Source organism: Synchiropus splendidus, chromosome 1 (assembly GCF_027744825.2).
Source record: "Synchiropus splendidus isolate RoL2022-P1 chromosome 1, RoL_Sspl_1.0, whole genome shotgun sequence".
Taxonomy (NCBI): domain Eukaryota; kingdom Metazoa; phylum Chordata; class Actinopteri; order Syngnathiformes; family Callionymidae; genus Synchiropus; species Synchiropus splendidus.
Genome location: NC_071334.1, coordinates 18,142,045 through 18,160,557, shown reverse-complemented (window position 1 = coordinate 18,160,557; position 18,513 = coordinate 18,142,045). Strand labels below are relative to the sequence as shown.

Genomic DNA, 18,513 nt, shown 5'->3' with positions numbered 1-18,513 from the left:
TTTTGCCAATGCCTGCGTCATCAAGCCAGCAGAGTCAAAAGAAAGCCTTATAAATCAGCTGCGTCCGGCCAGTTTGCTCACCTATCCATGACTGTATATCACTCACAATGACCATAATTGCAGGGTGGGAGAATCGCCTTCTTATATGTGGAATCCAGTAATGTGTAGCAAATCATTCCATTTATATATTAAGAGCACAGTGCTACATAATAATTTAACAACCTTTTGCAATCAGGCTAATGTGAAAGGTTGTTTTTCTAGCCTTTAAAATCTCTGGAAATTCCTCAAGTATCGATTCATCACTTTGTCTTTGAAGCCATCAGCTGTGCTTTTCTGCGCAGCCATTATATATGTTCTCACCCTGCACGCAAAATGCCTCCTCCTTGGGAGGTGGGTTTAGGCATTCAGGTAACATCATGGGTCACAGCTGACACTGATTGTGTTTGATAAGATTTCTCCTCACTAGATCAGACTCACTGAGTTTGCCTCTAGTGGTTCTGCAAAAGGATGGCTGCATCAGAACAGTCATTGCTTGTGCATCATATTCATATCAGCAGTGTGCGAGGTAACAGCGTAATGTGGGCGATAGGAGGACGATAAACCCTTTGCTTACCATTTGCTTTTGCTCCTGGAGGCCTGGACTAATGGGTGTGTTTGGGGAGAGCCAGATAAGCTTGCGAGACCACTGAGCGGGGCGGATCTAAGATGTTGACAAAGTTGGCTCACACTCCGGGAAATCTCCTGTGTAGCTTCTTGAGCGAAAACAACGGCTTGTAATTTACCTGTAATTGGCAGTCAAACTAGCTTGTGGAAAAAAAGTGGGAGTGTGATTGAGCAAGTTGCTTGTGGACGACGGACAATTAGCACCATTTTAAAAAGGTGGTTCTAAAGTTACAGTTCAGCACCCATGGGTGCTGTGGCTCTCCAACTGGATCTCCCCGAACACACATAACGCAAAAGGTTGTAAAACAAATCCAGTATTGCAAATGTTTATCTACAACTTGACGTTCTATTTAAGCTTTTTTTTAATATGTACTACTTATAATGTCTAAAAAGGAGGAAAAACTATGATGATAAATTATTTAGAAGTGAGTCATTTTGACATTTTGATTTTTTGTTGTTAAATTACAGAAAGCATCAGGAAGATAACTGATAAATCACCGATCAAATTTGCTCGTGGCATTAAGCTGGACACCAAAAGTGGGAAGACAGAAGACAGGATTCTGGTAAGTCGCTGCTCTTCCTCTAATTCAGTTGCACAGCCAAGTGTCAATCATTCATGCTCAACAAACCTCAGTCACGGCGCTGTTAGATCTTCGCAACACAACCATTATTCACGACAACAGGCATTTGTGTGGCGCAACAGGACAGCTGGAGTTAATGTCGAGAGTGTGTGGTCAGTTACTGGATGCATTACCGCTCTGAGTGCTGTTGGCTAGACAGATAGTTTACACAATGCAGTTTCACAGGCTGTGATGGCGGCTCTCTGACGGGGCGGGGTGTTGTGGAGGTGCAGTCATACGCGGAAGAGTTTGGTTTGTGCCACTCTTGAAGGCTGACTTAATGGATGCACCTATGGTTTTAATGTTGCGTTGGGTGTACCTCAAACATAGGAAATGCCTTCTCAAATGATGAGACTGCTTTAATGGGTTATCTGAAACCTGGGGAAATCCATCCGTCCACTGTTGAGGTTGGGTCGCAGGGGCAGCATCCAGAGTCAAGAGGCCAAGACCTTCCACTCCCCAGAAACCCTACTCTCACCTATGGCCACAAACTGTACGGTCTGAAAGAACGGATGTTTTGGAGCACCTTTGCACAGTGTGGAGCTCAGTCATCCAGGAGAGACTCAGAGTGGTCACCAAAAGGATCTAGTTGATGTAGAAAATCTGTTATAATTCATTGAATATAACTTATGGGAAATCAGTAAGTGTGAACTGTTGGTTGCACAATGGCTGGTGACATTGCTTCAGTGTTAAAACAGCATGAATGGAATTGCTGGCTCACGTAAAGAAATTTGTCAGTGGGTTTACAAAGGCAGTGAGCTGGCTGTCATAACAGTGTGAGTGGAGCGGTCCACCACACTGTAGAACTATAACAACGATTTTAAGGAAGCCCAATTTTCTCTGTCATCAATTTGTAAAAAAAAAAGTACTGTTTTCTACTTCAGGTAATTACACGGTGGACAGGTTTTGACAGTGAACAGATTAAACTTGAAACTCTATTGTGCAAGTTAGAATTGTTCTTTTTGACCCAGGTATTAAAAAGCATTTGTGTACGAGAAATCAAGGAAGGGACGTGTGTCACGTGAAGTTAAAACTGATAACTGTGTTCAGATGGATTGCATCGACTTACTCTGCCTACAGAGCAGGTGCCGCTTCTTAAACACGGTCACAGCCAAGGCTTTCCGAGTGAGCTTCCTCCTGAGTGTACACAGTGTCGTGGTGGAGTCAGCATTAAAATGAATGAGGTGAAAATACAAACTTTCAGATGAAGTGACAAGAACAAAATGAACCAGAATAATAGGGTAGGAAAATAGCAATGAATGAAAGTAAGGTAGCTGTTGATGTAGAAGCATTCAACAACCAAAACAAAACAAAGTGAAATGTTTCTGCTAATTATGCTACTAACTGACATAGATGTTAAGCCAAACCAAGCCAAAAAGGTTTACGTTTCTGGTGTGATTGTTTTCTTTTTTTTTCTTTGTTGTTTTGCTTCTTCCCCATTGTTTTTTTTTTTTTTTTATTAAGTCTTTATTAAGATGTATAGCACTTTCTTTGCATCCATCCTGGTTTTATATTGAAGCTGTATATACAATTTGATTGTGTCCTATTGTTTTCTGGTTTTATTATTTAAAAAATAAATCACTTTTCCCCCCACACATTTTCCCCCATTTTGTCTATTCCTGGGGCCTTTATTAATTCATATTAATAACCTTGGCCCCCTGCACCCTTTGAGTGCTGTCCTCGAGCGACGCTAATAATTATCAATAGCGTGAAATAAAGCAGTGTTGATTTTGTCAGATGAAATGTCTGTGAGCTGAATTGAGATTGTGGAATATTTTGGAAATCTATTTGTGAAACATCTGAACATTTCTGTTTTCGATGCTTAAACTTGAGCAGTTTTGGCGACTTTGAGCATCAGCCTCTGCAGTGTTATAATTACCCACCATTCCCTTTTTAACATTCAGCGGCCCACTTATGCCGTTGCTGGTTCAGTACATCGCGCAACCAAATGATTTTGATGTGAGCTTGGCTTCTTACCATCATATCAATTCAGAGCTACAGTTTGAGAACTCATGTGTGAGAGGGTCATTTTATATTTTTACTTTATGTCCTGATTAAAACTTATGCATATCACAAGTTTTCACTTTTGACACGAGAAATGTTGAAAGTCCTTAAACTTTCCTTTCCTTAGAGTGAGGGGAGCTCATGGTGTTTGATTCTGGGATGCTTTTATCAGAGATTTTGAAATGGTGCTAATGAAGGCTTCCAGCTACCAGTACTCTATCTGGGTCAATCACTGATCTTGCTGCGGACCAGAACTTGGACTGGACTCTGGAAAGAAGTCTGTGCTTATGTCCGCTTGACAGAATGACCTGAAGCATCATGGAGCTCATCCCACACAGACTTTCAGAAACTGGTATTGATTTGATGCCCCATAACAGTGAGTGCAGCAGCAAGTCTGTTCTGCCAGGAAAGAGATATGTGCCAGTTCACCAGCCAGCGTACTTTGTTGTGGCTCCTCTTTGATCAGCCTGTAGACCCACTGGAAGTTCATAACCTGCAGAGCGAGCTTCATCTCATTAGGGCTTCAGCAATTCATCATGTTGGAGGACGAAGGACAGCGTGCTGACTTCCTGCATGTTCAGCCTTTCATACACTCACTTAAATCTCCGTTCAGTCCACAACTTATTTAGCACTTACTCTCAGCTGCTGACCTGTAAATTGTATGCCTCCTGCTGGGAGCAGTAAAAACAACTAACACATTTAGATGAATAAACTGACTGAAAGAAATTTTCTGATGATGCTATTTGTTTAATAATGTTCTTCAGCATAGATACAGTGAAACCCAATTAGAATTGAGTCGTTTGCCTTTTCAAATGCTACTTTCTTGTTTCATACAGTAAGTTGTTTCATAAATATGGGATGCCAGACTTATTTTTACAATTGTGCTGCTTAACATGATGAGAAGTGTGTGATTTTAGAGTAGTGGTTTCCTCCAGAAATGCCTTCAAACCAAGTCTTTTGTTCTCAGTATGGAAGGAATAGAATTAGTCCCTGAATCTGAAAGAGGATGATGTGTTTTGCAATAGTTCGGATGTTTGTATTACTATTAGAGTGAAACTGGACCCCTTGTTTCCTAATGTTCAAACTCTGTAGTCACCAAAACCAACCTGCCACAGTGCCTGTCGATGATGTGGCCCCCCAACACGAAATCTGGTCCATTCCGTTGTGAACTGAAATAAGCCTCTTGGTTTGACACAATACTTATTATACACGTATTGTCAAACATTTTAAGTGAATTTTAGGGATGCAGCAAAATGTTGGCAAGAAATTTTGTTTTGCAAAGAGCTGCCGATGTAAAAAAAGCCTCTTATACCTGCAGTGCACTGATCATATTGTGAAAGCGTCAGCAGTGATTTGCCTACAACAGGTGACAAAGTACAAAAAAGTATATATGCTAATAGGAGTGATCGTCTTGCTGTGCAAGTTTGTTGAAACGCAATTCAGGGGAGAAAGTGTGTGTGGCGCAGTGTGTAGTTTCAGATTGGAGAGTCTAAAATGTCCGGCTCGCAGCAGTCTTTCTGCTGTGTCTCGAGAGTTAAGAATGACACGCGGTGCGCTTGATTTACTCACCACATGAGCCGATTGTGCTTCATCCATTGTTCTTGTGCACATTTATTTTTTTTTACATGTGAGTCCACTTTTAAATAAAAATCTCCGACAACCAATTATCAAAGCTGTCTATATTTCTAATTATTATTATTATTATTATTATTATTTAATTTATTTATGTATTTATTTAGTCTTTTGTATAGATTATTGTTCTGGCACCTCGGCTCCCCTTAAAGGAAAAATATACATATATCATAACACCTTATTAAAAAATATAATATAAATAAAAAAAGCCCATATATGTTCTTTGTGTTAGTGCATTTGTTTTCAAGTTCATGTTCAAAGATTAGCCTGCTCATGCAGTTTGTGAAGATTATTTTGCTCTCCATTCTGTTTTTGATGACGAAGTTGGAAATGAATGATTAAAAATGTCAGTTGCAACGTCAGTGTGTTATTGTGTTACACTTGACTTATTATGTTGCTGAGATAGAATGCGACTGCAGCAAAGGAATGTGCTGAAGGAAATGAATGAATAAAGGGTGAATAATATCAAGGACAGGCAAGAACTCAACATTGGGCCTACAACTGCATCACTGCGGGGAGTGTATTATACATGACATTGTGATTCAGTAGTCGCATCAAAATTAACCCGTTGTGGGAAGAAAAAATAGTTTCCACAAAAATAATATGAGGATGCTAATAATAAATAATGTCACAGCAGTGGAAGTTTGGCTGATGCATTATGAAAACCATCTGGTAGAGAGATGCCATGATGTCAAAGTCGTGGTTGTACTTTGACAGCGCAGATTCCCTGAGATAGGAATAAAATGAATTTTGCACACTACTCTCACCCGAACTGTCACAAAGTGAATTTGTGAAATGCAGCAGCTCTCCTGCATAATGTCACTCCAAAACTATAATGATGAAGGCTCACTTTGGAGTTGATTTCCTGCTGTGTCAGCTTGATTTGCCCGTGTTTACTGGAACTTTCTGCCCTAACTAGCGCATTTGACCGCCTGAGTCTTACGTGATATAGTCTTTTTAATCTACGGCTTCAAACCAGCTTTGAACCACCCACCTCGTCCTTCCTCTTTGAACTGCCTATCGCTCCATCTCACATGCACATTTGGGCTGACAGGATCTCAGACACCTTACTTACTGAGTGGGTGTCAGGGTCTGTCATCATTCGCCTCTGACATCCCCCGCCCCTGCAAGAACTCCCTTCACTTGGGAAGATATGTAATTGAATTATTGCTTTTCATTGTCGAGTGTTCCACACAGTGTCCTGGGGGGGTGTTTTCGCTCTGGCCGTCAGAAACAATCCAGTAAGTGATCTGGAGCGATGGACCAGAAGAGGAGAAAATAAAGCAGCGGTGGTCAGGAGATTATTGTCGAGGAATTAAATTTGAGCTGCCTGAGCGACGTGCACAGGTGCCGGGCCGTATAACAATTAGCTTAATTGTTTTATGTTTTTTTCGTTTATAGTTAGAGCATCGTCACAGTACCATTTCCCACCAATAATTAATTTAGTGGCTGAAGTTAGCTGACATCAAATGTGCCTCATCCTACAGAAATGTACCTCATAGTAGAGAAGTTATCGGTGAAAAACGGACTGTTACATCAGTTTAAAGTTAACATGTAATGTTATTTTTTCATCATTAAAGTGAAAACAGGCTGCTCATGCTGTCTTGTTTATGTGCGTTGTAGGACTGCCATCCTTCCTTCTTCAATTGATTTCTTCTTTTTTTTGTAATATGGTATTCATTCTTACACATCCCTATGAACTGAGTGTTTGAGAGCATGTGCCATAAATTGCATGCAGCCGTCCAATGACAGTACGTGTTTTTGTGTTGGCTAACACACGAAAGGAGAAGAAAGAAAATAATTTCATCTACACGTTGAACATCTATTAACCTTGTGAATGATTCTGGCCTGTCATTTGTCGATGAAGTCATGACATCACCCTTGCAGCAACAGTGTAGTCGATTCAGCGTTTGTACTTTTCCAGGGCTGACTGCATTGATACTAAAAGTAGAGCGACAGGCGTTGAGTCGAGTCATCATGTCACCCTGGAGAAAGAAGATGATGAAAAGTTTCGGCTCTGCTGGGTTAAGCAGTCTTCATGCCCGTTCGAAGGGGTCTGAGAGGGCTGATGTGGTCAAAGTATAAATCAAACAAGCTGCAATGATCTAGACATTTAACTGCATTTTGGTGGGGAAATAATATTGTGAGAAATATCATTGTTGAAAGATAGGTCACGTGTCGTGGACTGAAACCTGTTTGCATAGGATCTTGTGACTTGTAAAAATATTGTTTTAATATCATAAACACATAGAAACTGGATTTGAGGTCAGTATATTTATTTTAACTTAAGACGGTGACAAATGAAGTCAGTTATCTTAAATACTAATTTTGCATTCTGACTGCCTCGTAAAAAACCCAGTTAATGGTAAAAAAAAAGGATTATTCTCGGTAAAGTGGGCAGCGTCCTGAATGTCCAAAAATGTCTTTATCACAAACATTTTGTCTCACAATTAAAATACAGCATATGAAGCAGTATATCCTCCGCCAAGAAATGTAATTGTAATTAAATCGCAGCTGCTATTTGGCGAGTGCAACAGAAAGTGTAATTTCTCAGTTGCTACAGCAGCTTGTTCATCTATGACTGACAGTCAATTTGTCTCTGACACAAAAGCTTTTAGCTGGATCGATCCATGAATATGGAAAAGACTCTTCACTTCTGTCTCATCATTACCATGGATACTCCTGAGAGTGTTTTCTCCCCATGATGTGCAAGCAACCTTTCCACTGTCATGATTCAATATTCTCTTACCTGCAGGTCCTCACAACATGGCGTCTTTATTTCCTCGCGCCAAAGATACCTACCAAGGTAAGTCAGTTACACTGTCAAACTATTCACTGCAACATTGTGTGTGTTTTCATGTTTGTCTAAGCTTATATATGTGTGTGTGTGTGTGTGTCAACAGGTAGAAACTACGTTTAACTTCTTGGAGATTCGAGCTCTAAATTCTCAACCAGACCATCAGGTGAACTTTTTTTCTTTTTTGGAACTAATGTGAAGTCCCGGGTGTCTCCTTGCTTCTCAGCAGAAATATATTTAACTCATCGCCTGCCAAATTGATATAAATACACCTAGTATTTGTCATTGTCTGCAGTGGTCCATTAGCAGTGGTTGAAGAAACGGAAAGCAGTGAATCAGTCAAGGCTCATCATGGCTCACTAATGCGTGTGGGGAGCAAAGTGTGAGTCATGTGGCCCCATTCAACTGTGTAGCTGCAATATACTCCACTGAATATACAATTACAGTTCAGTCAGGAGGCCCAATTACACCGCTGATCAAAGTGGATCAAGAGCATGTGTGAGCGAAATGGTGTTTACATATCTCAGTTAAGCTTGATCGTGTTCTTAATCCTGTTTTAAAGAGTGATACTCCATAATCCCGTTCGCTTTATCCCCATTTCGATGCTTTGCACAAGCTATTTAGCAGCACTCTTTATCATCAGTGCTTCAAAGATTTATTTGAATCGTAAATGGATACACACGTTTAATAACCTCAAATACTGACACTGTGCAATAACAATTTTTGCTAGAAGTTTGTAGCTGATCGCTACACACTGCACAAAATCGAAACGTTATTTAGAACTTAGAAGTTCTAAACATTATTTAGAACTTATAAGTTGCAAGTTAGTTACTTGCAAATAGTTCATATTTGAAACTGCTTGCTGCTCACATTTGTACTGTATTTTCTGTTATGTTTCCGTTTGCAGCTGCAAATATTCGCGCTTGCGAGACTAATAAGAAAATATTTACTTTATCTCATTTGGCTTACTGAGGCAAATCCCTGGTGAGGCTGGGCTGCAGGCCAGAGGAGTGAGGCGTCCTGTGGTTATTGTTGCGCATCATTGATCATTGAGGTACATTGACCAGCGGAAGTGGCTGACCGCTAGCACCGGATTTGTGACACTGGCTTTAAATTCTGTGTTTTACATGATAAGAAGTCAAACCCCACAAATGTGACTCAAATTCATGGTGCCATTTTTGAATCGGGTGTTGGTCAATGTTATGTCTTGAAAAGTCCCACCAAGCATTGCAGAGATGACAAGCATTCGCACCTTTGTATTTGTTGTTTGTTTTGCTTTTTCTGTCCTGTAATGATGCCATCTAATGGTGCTGACATATAGTAATATTTGCAGTATTTTGACCTAAGCATATCAGTAGGTTGTCATCATCACATGGCCCGCCTGTGTTGCACTAGGTAGTTCATAGAACGGCTAGATAAGATGAGAATTCAAATCCCATTTATGTTCCCTTTACGCACGAAATTGTACCCATATGTTTCAAACAACACTACCGTCACTGATCACATGCTTCCATGCGTTCTTTACGTTGGTATTGCTGTTCACCAATATATATCCACCAGGGAGAGCAGCCCACAGTCAAAAGTTTTTGACAATGACAAACACCAAAACCAACATGGTGACTGTGGTAGAAGTACTGATAATGTACCTCTTGCACAAAAGAGGAAAACGGAGGCAGTGCTCTAGGAAGTGGTGGTCAGTTAGGCTGTTAAATATATCGCGACTGGAGGACGGAGAGTGTCCGCTATTGCTATGTCTTCCCCGTGTCTCATGCGATCAACATATCTGGTAGTAACAGCAACACTGCCCCCACGGTTTCCGGTGGTACTGCTCTGTTAGGTCCGTATCCGTAAGCTTTGTGATAACATACAGAAATATGGAAATGAACACAAAGCACAGGCAGAGGGCCCTGTCTGTTTCTGGATCCGTGTGTAATGTTAATAAATGTGCCTTTATGGTCACTGGAGTCATTAACTGGAGTATTAATGCTTGCTACAAATTTGCAAGTTCGCATTTCAACCTTTTACGTCCATAGCAATTTACCTATACAGTATCTTCAAACCTCGCGTGCAAAGTCGGATGCCTGGTGACAGGCCACTGAACTGCATCCTGTGCGTGGCCCTGATCTGAAGCTTCTGCTCCAACAGTGACTATATTTGGAATTATATTTTGACGGCGTCTGTCTTGTGAGGCTTCATGTCAGAGAGCTTTGTTTTTTCTGTCTCAGGAGCTCGCTCCAGAATAACCGCCAGCATCTCAATGTTCTCGCAGGTTATTATCGACACTGACAAGTCCAGCTTCACTCTGAGGTTTGAGGCTCGCGAGCAGCTCAATCACGTGGTCAGCCATATCAATTATGCACTCTCCCGAATATTCAACAATTCCATCTTTGCGTGAGTATCATTTTAGTAGGTTTGGCTGAATGACAACCGTTCAGACTTCTGTGTTTTACAGTGCCAGAGCTTCTGTTGTCTCTCCGCAGCCCGTCCATCTGTCACTCAGACAGTGACCTCTCAGAGGGGAGCAGAAAGTACTCGCCCAGCTCAGAGACTTCTGTGGAGACCCAGAGGGCCTGTGGTGAGTGAGATATAGATCCATCATTCCACTCATTATCTTCTCTGGGCTGGACAGATGAAGTGGTCCATGGGTCAGAAGTTTATCCTGGTAAACACGGAAAAGTTTCTAGCCCTTGCAGTGAGATGTAATCCCTTGTTTTGCTCATGCTTTAAGCAACCTGACCACTCTTCTTCACGGGTCACCAAACTGTTCCAGGCAGGGCTGCAGTGGCTGTGGGTTTTTGTTCCAACCAATCACGCACACACGCCGCTTCGCCAACCTGGTACTCAGTAATCAGTGATTTCAGTCGGCTGCTGCTTGTTTCTGCCGACACCTGATTGGTCAAACAGTGTGTTCTTGATTGGATGGAACAAAAACCCGGCACCTACTGTGGCCCTTTGTGAAACAGCTTGGTGACCCCTGCTCGACGACTGAGGAGATCGTTCCTCCCTCACGCCATTCGGCTCTTCAACAACTTTCGGGGAGGACAATAAAATGGACAAATACACCCTGGACTCACTACACACTCACACTATAGACACACATGCACTTTAGTTCGCGAAACACATTCACATGCTGGACTGTTATTGTTTTTTCTTATCTTATTTGTAGTATTGTTTTTTACTTGCTCTTATGTTTCCACCTGTCATGCTGCTGGAAATGGGAATCTCTCTTCGGAGATTAATAAAGTATCAATCTATCTGCTTGTTGCACAAAAGCTCAGACCAAGCCCTCATTACAGCAGCCGCCAAAGTAGTTTTCTTCACCCAGACCCAGAGATACTTGATCTTCTCCAGTTAAAAAAAACTGTCAGGACTTGCCAATTTAGAACCACTGAAGAGAGCTTGTAGGGCTTATCTCTGACCCTGGTCAGCTCCCAAATCCTCATCAACAAAATACGTGTAGGTGTGGAATTCTTTCCACCACAGTTCCCCAAGTCTCTGCTGAGCTGTCCCATGGTGCTCCACTGTCGCTCCATGCAAGCTGGAGTCTTTTCTCACCTAGGTTTGTGCCCTGGTGAGAACAAGGCATCTTTCCCTAACACTTAAATAACATCCACACTGTTATTATACACAGATGTTCCCCTTCCTATTTCTGAGAAAAGACGCTTCATGTAGAACTCATTATGCACTTACTGCTCATTTTAATCAACACAGAAAGACGGCAGCTGTTCATTTTTCTCTCTGTTGTGCATTTTGTTTTTCTCTGCTCGTTCCAGGAGGCTTCTCGGAGACCTACGCTGCTCTGTGCGACTATAATGGCATCAGCTGCAAGGAGGAAGTGCAGTGGGTGAGAGCTGTAGGACTCTGCTTGTGTGTCTGAGTGCCTCTGAGTGCTACATATCGTGCACCACTCTAAAAGGAGGCTGTGCCCAGCAACAGAAAATCTGCTCATGGATAATTTTGCTTTTAGGATGTGGACACGATCTACCACTCTCAGGACAACAGGGAGTTTAACCTGCTGGACTTCAGCCACCTGGAGAGCAGGCGAGTCTCTGTTTGATGGCTGAAACTTCAGTGATGTTCATTCTGAAAAGTCAGCTAAAAAAAAATGAAAACATAAGTTTAATTGAGTGAAGAAATGTTGTGGTTTTGCGTAACAAACAAGAGATAATCAGAAACCTCTGTTCTCCCACAACCACCAAACCAGCAAGTGAATAACACATTTCTAATGCGGTAGTTGGTTTGCATTTCAGATTTCTTTTTAGAGAACAAAAGCAACCTGTATTTAAATTTTCATGAGTGCACTTTAAAATTAAAATCATTCTCCCACTTGCTTTTCGATTTATGCTTCTGAATTGAAAATACAAGAACACAGCTCCAACCTTGGAAATGTTGAAGAACAACATGGATGAATGAATTTTCACGTGCAGGCTGTGAATCTGTGTTTTCTGTCCATCTGTCTGCATAATAACTGACAACCATCCAAACAAAAATGATGATTATAATTTTCTGGAAATGTTGATCATTTGATAAGAGACAGTTCTGTATCACCCTCTGGATTGTTGAATTTTCATTTACATTTTTGACTTTATGAGACTTTACAAAAAGTGACCTATTTGACAGAGGTGAAATGCACTAGTTTTTCTCCTGAATTCTTCCTCCTACAATGTCCTGCATATAGTCCACACAAGACTGACTTGCCTAACGTTGTGTCTTTATCTGTATTTTCCAGGGATTTGGCAGTTATTGTGGCCTCTGTGGCCTATAACACCTGGTTCACCAAGCTGTATTGCAAAGACATGCGCCTTGTATGTATGAGCTTCACACCCTGTTGTCGTTGTCTCAAAACTTAACTGATAATAATTAAATGTCTAGGTTGTTCATGATGATATTATTTTGGATTCTCAGGGGTCAGAGGTCACTGAGCAAGTCCTGCACACAATCAGCAAGTCCTCCAGTCTCGAGGAGATTACCCTGGAAAATGCTGGCTTGAAATCGTAGGTGTAAATGTTCAATATTCGCAAGTGGTGGTGAAAGCTATGAAGTAACTTGTAGTGCTCTGAAACAACAAAAAACAGCGGCCGCTCCTTTCCGAAACAAAACATTATCTATGTTGTGCTGTAATCTGTGTTCAACATTTGCCAGCAGGCGCAGTCATTACTAGCTCCAGTGGCGTTGATTCATCCTGTCATTTGAAATCTGTATGATCACAAATGTGGAAAGCACAGCAGGTGAAAGAGGGGCGAGAAAGTGTTACTTGAACTCAAATTACTAGAGAGTCATCTTTTCTTTGAATGTTACATTTGAGTTGATCCATAACACAAATAAAGATGTGCTGAAATTGGGCCCTTGAAAACACCCTTGAAGACATTTAACTAATGTTTTCTGCTGCCCGTGAGAGAGTCTCATGGTCATAGAATCAAACAGGAGAAAATGGATGAAGATGAAGAATCATAAGAATTGGTAATTCACCAACAAAATGCATTGGTTATTAAACAAAACATGAGATGAAATATGAATTGGATGAATCCCATTATTCACTGGGTTTAACTGTTGGCACAGCAGGGTTGAAAATACAAGCAAATGTAACTGTTTGCATTGTTGGTAAAATGATAGTCTACTCTCGATGACGGTGCTGTGAACATTGTGGTTTGATGGCTTTGTCTGGATAAGAAGTAGAGATTGCATTAATTCAGGATTATATTATTTATATTTTGACTGACTTCTTCTGCAGCGATTTCCCTCAGAAGATGTCTGCTGCTCTGTCAGAGAATCCTGCATCTGTCATCCACTCCATCAACCTGGCTCACAATTCACTGGACAATCAAGGTGAACAATTCTGTGTTGTTAACTTGTATTTCTAGCTTAACATGGATCCCATTTGATGATTCAAAGCCCTTGTGGTTGCTGCAAAAGGTGATTTAGAATGGTAAAGTTGAATCGATGACTGACTGAAGGGCATGATGCGAAAGAAAAGAGTGACTTAATGCTGTTTTTCATTGCACACATCTGCTGAGACAACAGTGAGAAAATAGGAAGACAAGATTGGATTAGTTGGACTCAGTTTAAAAAGATTAAATAGATGAAAGAAGCCCAAATCCCTCAGCAAACATCTAAAAATACTGATGAAATATGACTCAAAGCATCCGAAATGTGTCTCGGGGTAAATGACTAAAGCTGTGCCGTTTTGAAAAAAAATCATTTGGATCATTGCAAAAGTCTGTACTTCATCGCCTGTAGCTGAACACAGAGTGGTGGTGTTGAGGATTCATCTACAGTATACATTTTTCAAAAGGCTTTATTTATATTTGATTAGAAATTTTCAAAGCAGGTTAGAATTGAGGAGGTGGAAATGACTTTTATGACTTTTATTTTATTTTTATTGCTGCCAGAACCATTTAATTGAACTGTTGAAATGTATGGATCATGTAGACCGACAAGCTGGATGTGGATATATTTTCATTATATACTCATTATATTGAGTCTGTGACATACTGTACAATGCCCCTCTGGTCAAAAGCACTCTGACCACTCACACCATTACTCCCATAACTGTCAAAACTCTCCATTAACTGTGGGTTGCCCCAAGACTTTGACTCTTTTTGCATTCCGGTTTGACCCCTTAGGACTAGAGGTCTATTGCACTGGAGAGGTCGTAGAGGGTGGGGCCTGAGTCGTTTAACCAACAGAAAATATACAGCTAGCTTCAGATAAAATTGTTTTGTGCAAACAAAGTCATGGTCATGGGTGTAGTAATCAGGGTATGTTGATAGAAGTGATGAAAGCTGAGATGAATGATGTAGCAGTTGATGTGTATAAGCTCCTTGTGTGAGCACTGATCCAAAGCACAGAATGAAGATAAGAGCCAAAGAAATATAGTGGGAAGTTTTTTGATGAGTTGTTTTTCGCAGACATTCTGGAGAGGTTTTTCTTGTGGCTGGCCAGAAGGTGAGATGTCAGTGAAGAAGAACGTACACTTATGTCACCATCAGCTTAGTCTTTATCAGCGCAGTTTTTTTTCCCCGAAAAAATAATTCACTCCACCACTAAATGCCATTTGTCTAACATCATGTTCTCCTGTCTGCAGGAGTCTCAAATCTAATCCAGCAGGTGTGTCGACTCAGCAAGGGGCTCCGTCTGCTAAACCTCTCCAAGACTTCACTCACTTCTAAAGGTGTTTTTTTTCTTCCCCCATTTTTAGATATCTATAAGGAATATCTCCCATGGTGCGCCACAGTCACTCACTGAAAACTAACTGAAAAGAAAGAAAATGCACATTTTTTTATGAGGCCACAGCTGGGTGAGCAGCTGCAGAAAAGCAGCTCAGAGAATAATAAACACATCCGTAGTGTTGTTCTTGTTTGCAAATCATAAACGCATTATCCTCAGAAGAAGTTTGTTTCCTATTTGTGCCATTTATTTCTGATGTTGAGTGCAACGCTTGAGGCGTTTGTGTGAGAATTTAAAATACCACGTGCTCCCGTGGACTGTATCCACTGATCCTCACCACAGATCACATGAATAATGAAAGACACTGTATTTCTTTCCCTAAATATTGCTCAGCATCTCCAATCTCTTTTGCTCTTTTATGTTCCCTCTTTTCATCCACAGGACTGGTGTCCCTCTCTCAGGCTCTGTGCTCCAGTGACGAGTACTCAAACTCGCTCCTCCACCTGGACCTGAGCAAAAACCCTGGTGTTCTCTCTGGGGAGGATTCCTCGGTGAGCTGGGCTCAGCTCTCAAATGTCCATAACAATGTCTTTTTTTCCAAGTCTTATCTTTCCGTTTGCTTGCAGAACTTGCATCTCTTCTTGTCTCAGCCAAACTGCCTGGTCCATTTGGACCTGTCGGGCACAGATTGTTGCATAGACTCTGTGAGTATTAGCCGCACAGTTTGAGATGCATTCTCTAAGCTCCTAGCTTTAGATTTAGATGAAGCAGAAAACGGGATCCACTGGATCCTTCCTTCATTCTGTTCACAATCTTCAACATTTTGTGAAATAAACTGCAGGCACTTGAAGCCTTTAAATGATGGTCATGTTTTAAAAATAACATCTGAGTCCTTTATATTGATAGTTATTGACTAGAAATCTATATGTTGGAATGGCCTTGGCTGCTATTACTTTTCTCTTCTCTGTCCTTCAGCTTTTCGGGGCTCTTCTTCGTGGGTGCTGTGCTGATCTTTCTTTTCTGAATCTATCCAAAAATTCCTTCTCTCACAGGTTAGTCATAACTTTAAAACATGATGAAATCGACAGCAAATCTAAACCTCCGCTGAAATCCTCTTTAGTTCTTACTGCAGGTTTCATTTCTCTTTCCTCATCTCTTCCTCCTTCAGTCTTTCCGACAGTCATTATCTTCTTTCGCTTAATGGAAAATCAGAAATGAGTTTTGTGGATCCACTTCGTGGGTGTGCCTGTCGTTTTAAACCACAACTTGGTGCTGCCTGCATAGATAAGACTCATGAATTTTAAAAAGACCTATCTGTCATTTGACCCCACTCTATCTGTCTTACGCTGTTTTTCATTCTGTGTCTGTGCTGTGTGTTCAGTTGTGCACTCGTATTTACCCGGCATGTCCACAAACGCCGATGCTCTTTCTCCTTATTTAGGAAGGTGAAGGACACGCTGCCGTTGTTCCGTCAGTTCTTCAGCTCTGCCTTCAGTCTCACGCATGTCAATCTCTCCTCTATGAAGCTGCCACCTGATGTTCTAAGGTACTTGACAGGGACACTTTTTTTACCAAGCGCAAATAAGGGAAAGCTGGATTTTTGATAAGCACATTTTTGCTAATGTTTCAGAGCTCTCTTGAGTGGGTTGACTGTCAATCCTCATATCAATGATCTTCATCTGGATATTAGTGGCTGTGAGGTGAGAACTTGGATTTACTGCTGTTCCTCAAACTATGACTAGGTGTAAATGGTTCCGTTAGAGATTTCAAACCCATCCCTTCACGTGTCCCTATGTTGAATCACATGACCTTTCTGCTCCAGCATGGAAATGCAATGGCTATCAACAGAGCTATCAATATCAACAGATTTTTTTTTTTATCTCAATGAATCGCACTAAATATGAGTTAACCTGCGATTAATATACTTATATATTCTTAACCCTGTATCTACAATGGATGATGAGCTCCTAACTCTGGGACTCCCAGTCATCTGCCTAGGGAACCTAAATTAAGTCAATCTCGAGTTCACCAAAAAGGCTAAGGGCCAACTCTCTAATTTATTTTATTATCAGATCGCGCTCGCTCAGCAGCTTTGCAGAGTATATATATATATATATATATATATATATATATATATATATATATATATATATATATATATATACCAAATGTGATGTGGCTCAACTGTCATCATTTCCCACTCATGTGAGGAAATGTGACGGGGAGGATCTGACCCTTGACACTGTCTGCAGTGAGGCAGGCACCTACAGACTTCAGATATACTTGGGTGTCCTGCTGCAGCAACACGTCTTTGAAAATGCAACAGTTTTTATCAAGTCAGAATCTTGTCCATTACGCTCCAATTTTTTTTTATTCTGGTTTTGTATTAAGCATTTGAGTACTGTTTTACAGTTGTCTAAACAAACCATGACCTTTGAACGACATCTCGATATCGTCATGTTGTCTTAGCATTAGCCTTTAGCGTGTTCAGTGAATTTGGCTACCACACTGGCACATAAAAGCTTTTCAAGTTGGTATCCTGGTGTCGGCGGTGTCTTTGGGAATAGTAGTCAAATCAGTCCTTTGCTGTGCCTATGTGTTGTCACAGTCCAGTCAGAGACCCACTGTTGCGAGTGGCAACCCACTTCATAGTTAATCTACAAAAATGCTCATGCACTAAGCATGCACTGTCTCTGTACTGATGTTTGTGCAGTTGATATAATACAGTCCATTATGTACAGCGTGCAGCTGAAACCAAAATGTCTGCAAACTTCTAGGAATTATGGTGTAATTACATTTTTTTTCCGTGTTCTGAACCACTGTGGCTGTCACTCTTTTGTCTCACAGTTTTGTCTTCTAACTGCCTGGAAGTATGCAAAGAATGTGATAAGGAAAAAATAACAAAACTCAGTCAAGCAAATTTAAGGAAACAAGGACCCAAAACATTATATTCAAGTCTTCAGAGAGCATAGATGGAGAAGCAAATAGAGCGCAGCTACACAGAATATGTTCCAGTGTGAAAAAATAGGACAATTCCCAAAAGAGAGAAGCCACAATGATTTACGCTGATGTTGATAGACATGTTTTCCTGTCCCTTTTGACTTTCTGCGTGTCACTTGATGTCTCTTCCAGCTGAGGTCTGCGGGAGCTGCTGTCATTCAGGAACTTTTCCCCAGAGTGTCCTCCATCGGCACCCTGGATCTCTCAGACAATGGTGTGTGCGCGTCAATACTGAGCCTTCAATGCTATACTAGTCTTAACCATGGGATACAGCCATGCACCCAGAGCCATGTAAACTGACTCTCACTGGTTTAACCCGACTGTGTGCAAATACAAATGTGGGTGATGTTTGCTCAACTTTGGTCTTGCTAAATTGTTTTCGGCCAAGGTAGCCACATACAAAGATCATGCCTCACTCAATCTTGGGAATAAGATAATGAAGTTGGGGCATTCTTTGTGTATGTATTATTTAGATGTAGTAGTGAATGACTTGCCATGATTCCTTTTGACCCTCGTAGAACTATACCAATAGAACAGGGGTCGGGAACCGACAAAGAACGACTGACATAGAGGTTGGAGTGCGAAATATCAGTAGTGCGAAAACAAGTAAGCACAGCTTCTCTAACTTCA

The 18,513-nt window shown here is 41.1% G+C and overlaps 1 protein-coding gene across 4 annotated transcripts in view; it reads left to right on the top strand.

Moving 5' to 3' along the window:
* Nucleotides 1-18,513, top strand: part of LOC128751451 (capping protein, Arp2/3 and myosin-I linker protein 3-like) — a 32,554-nt gene that overhangs the window by 1,335 nt on the left and 12,706 nt on the right. For all 4 annotated transcript variants that reach the window (XM_053852474.1, XM_053852492.1, XM_053852483.1 and 1 more), the window contains exons 2-18: nt 1,132-1,226; nt 7,675-7,725; nt 7,823-7,882; nt 9,986-10,107; nt 10,197-10,291; nt 11,490-11,560; nt 11,684-11,757; nt 12,446-12,521; nt 12,622-12,710; nt 13,448-13,542; nt 14,801-14,887; nt 15,325-15,434; nt 15,510-15,587; nt 15,859-15,935; nt 16,325-16,429; nt 16,514-16,583; nt 18,016-18,097. In XM_053852474.1, coding sequence (XP_053708449.1) covers nt 1,132-1,226; nt 7,675-7,725; nt 7,823-7,882; nt 9,986-10,107; nt 10,197-10,291; nt 11,490-11,560; nt 11,684-11,757; nt 12,446-12,521; nt 12,622-12,710; nt 13,448-13,542; nt 14,801-14,887; nt 15,325-15,434; nt 15,510-15,587; nt 15,859-15,935; nt 16,325-16,429; nt 16,514-16,583; nt 18,016-18,097 — 1,437 coding nt within the window. The remainder of the gene's footprint in view (nt 1-1,131; nt 1,227-7,674; nt 7,726-7,822; nt 7,883-9,985; nt 10,108-10,196; nt 10,292-11,489; nt 11,561-11,683; nt 11,758-12,445; nt 12,522-12,621; nt 12,711-13,447; nt 13,543-14,800; nt 14,888-15,324; nt 15,435-15,509; nt 15,588-15,858; nt 15,936-16,324; nt 16,430-16,513; nt 16,584-18,015; nt 18,098-18,513) is intronic.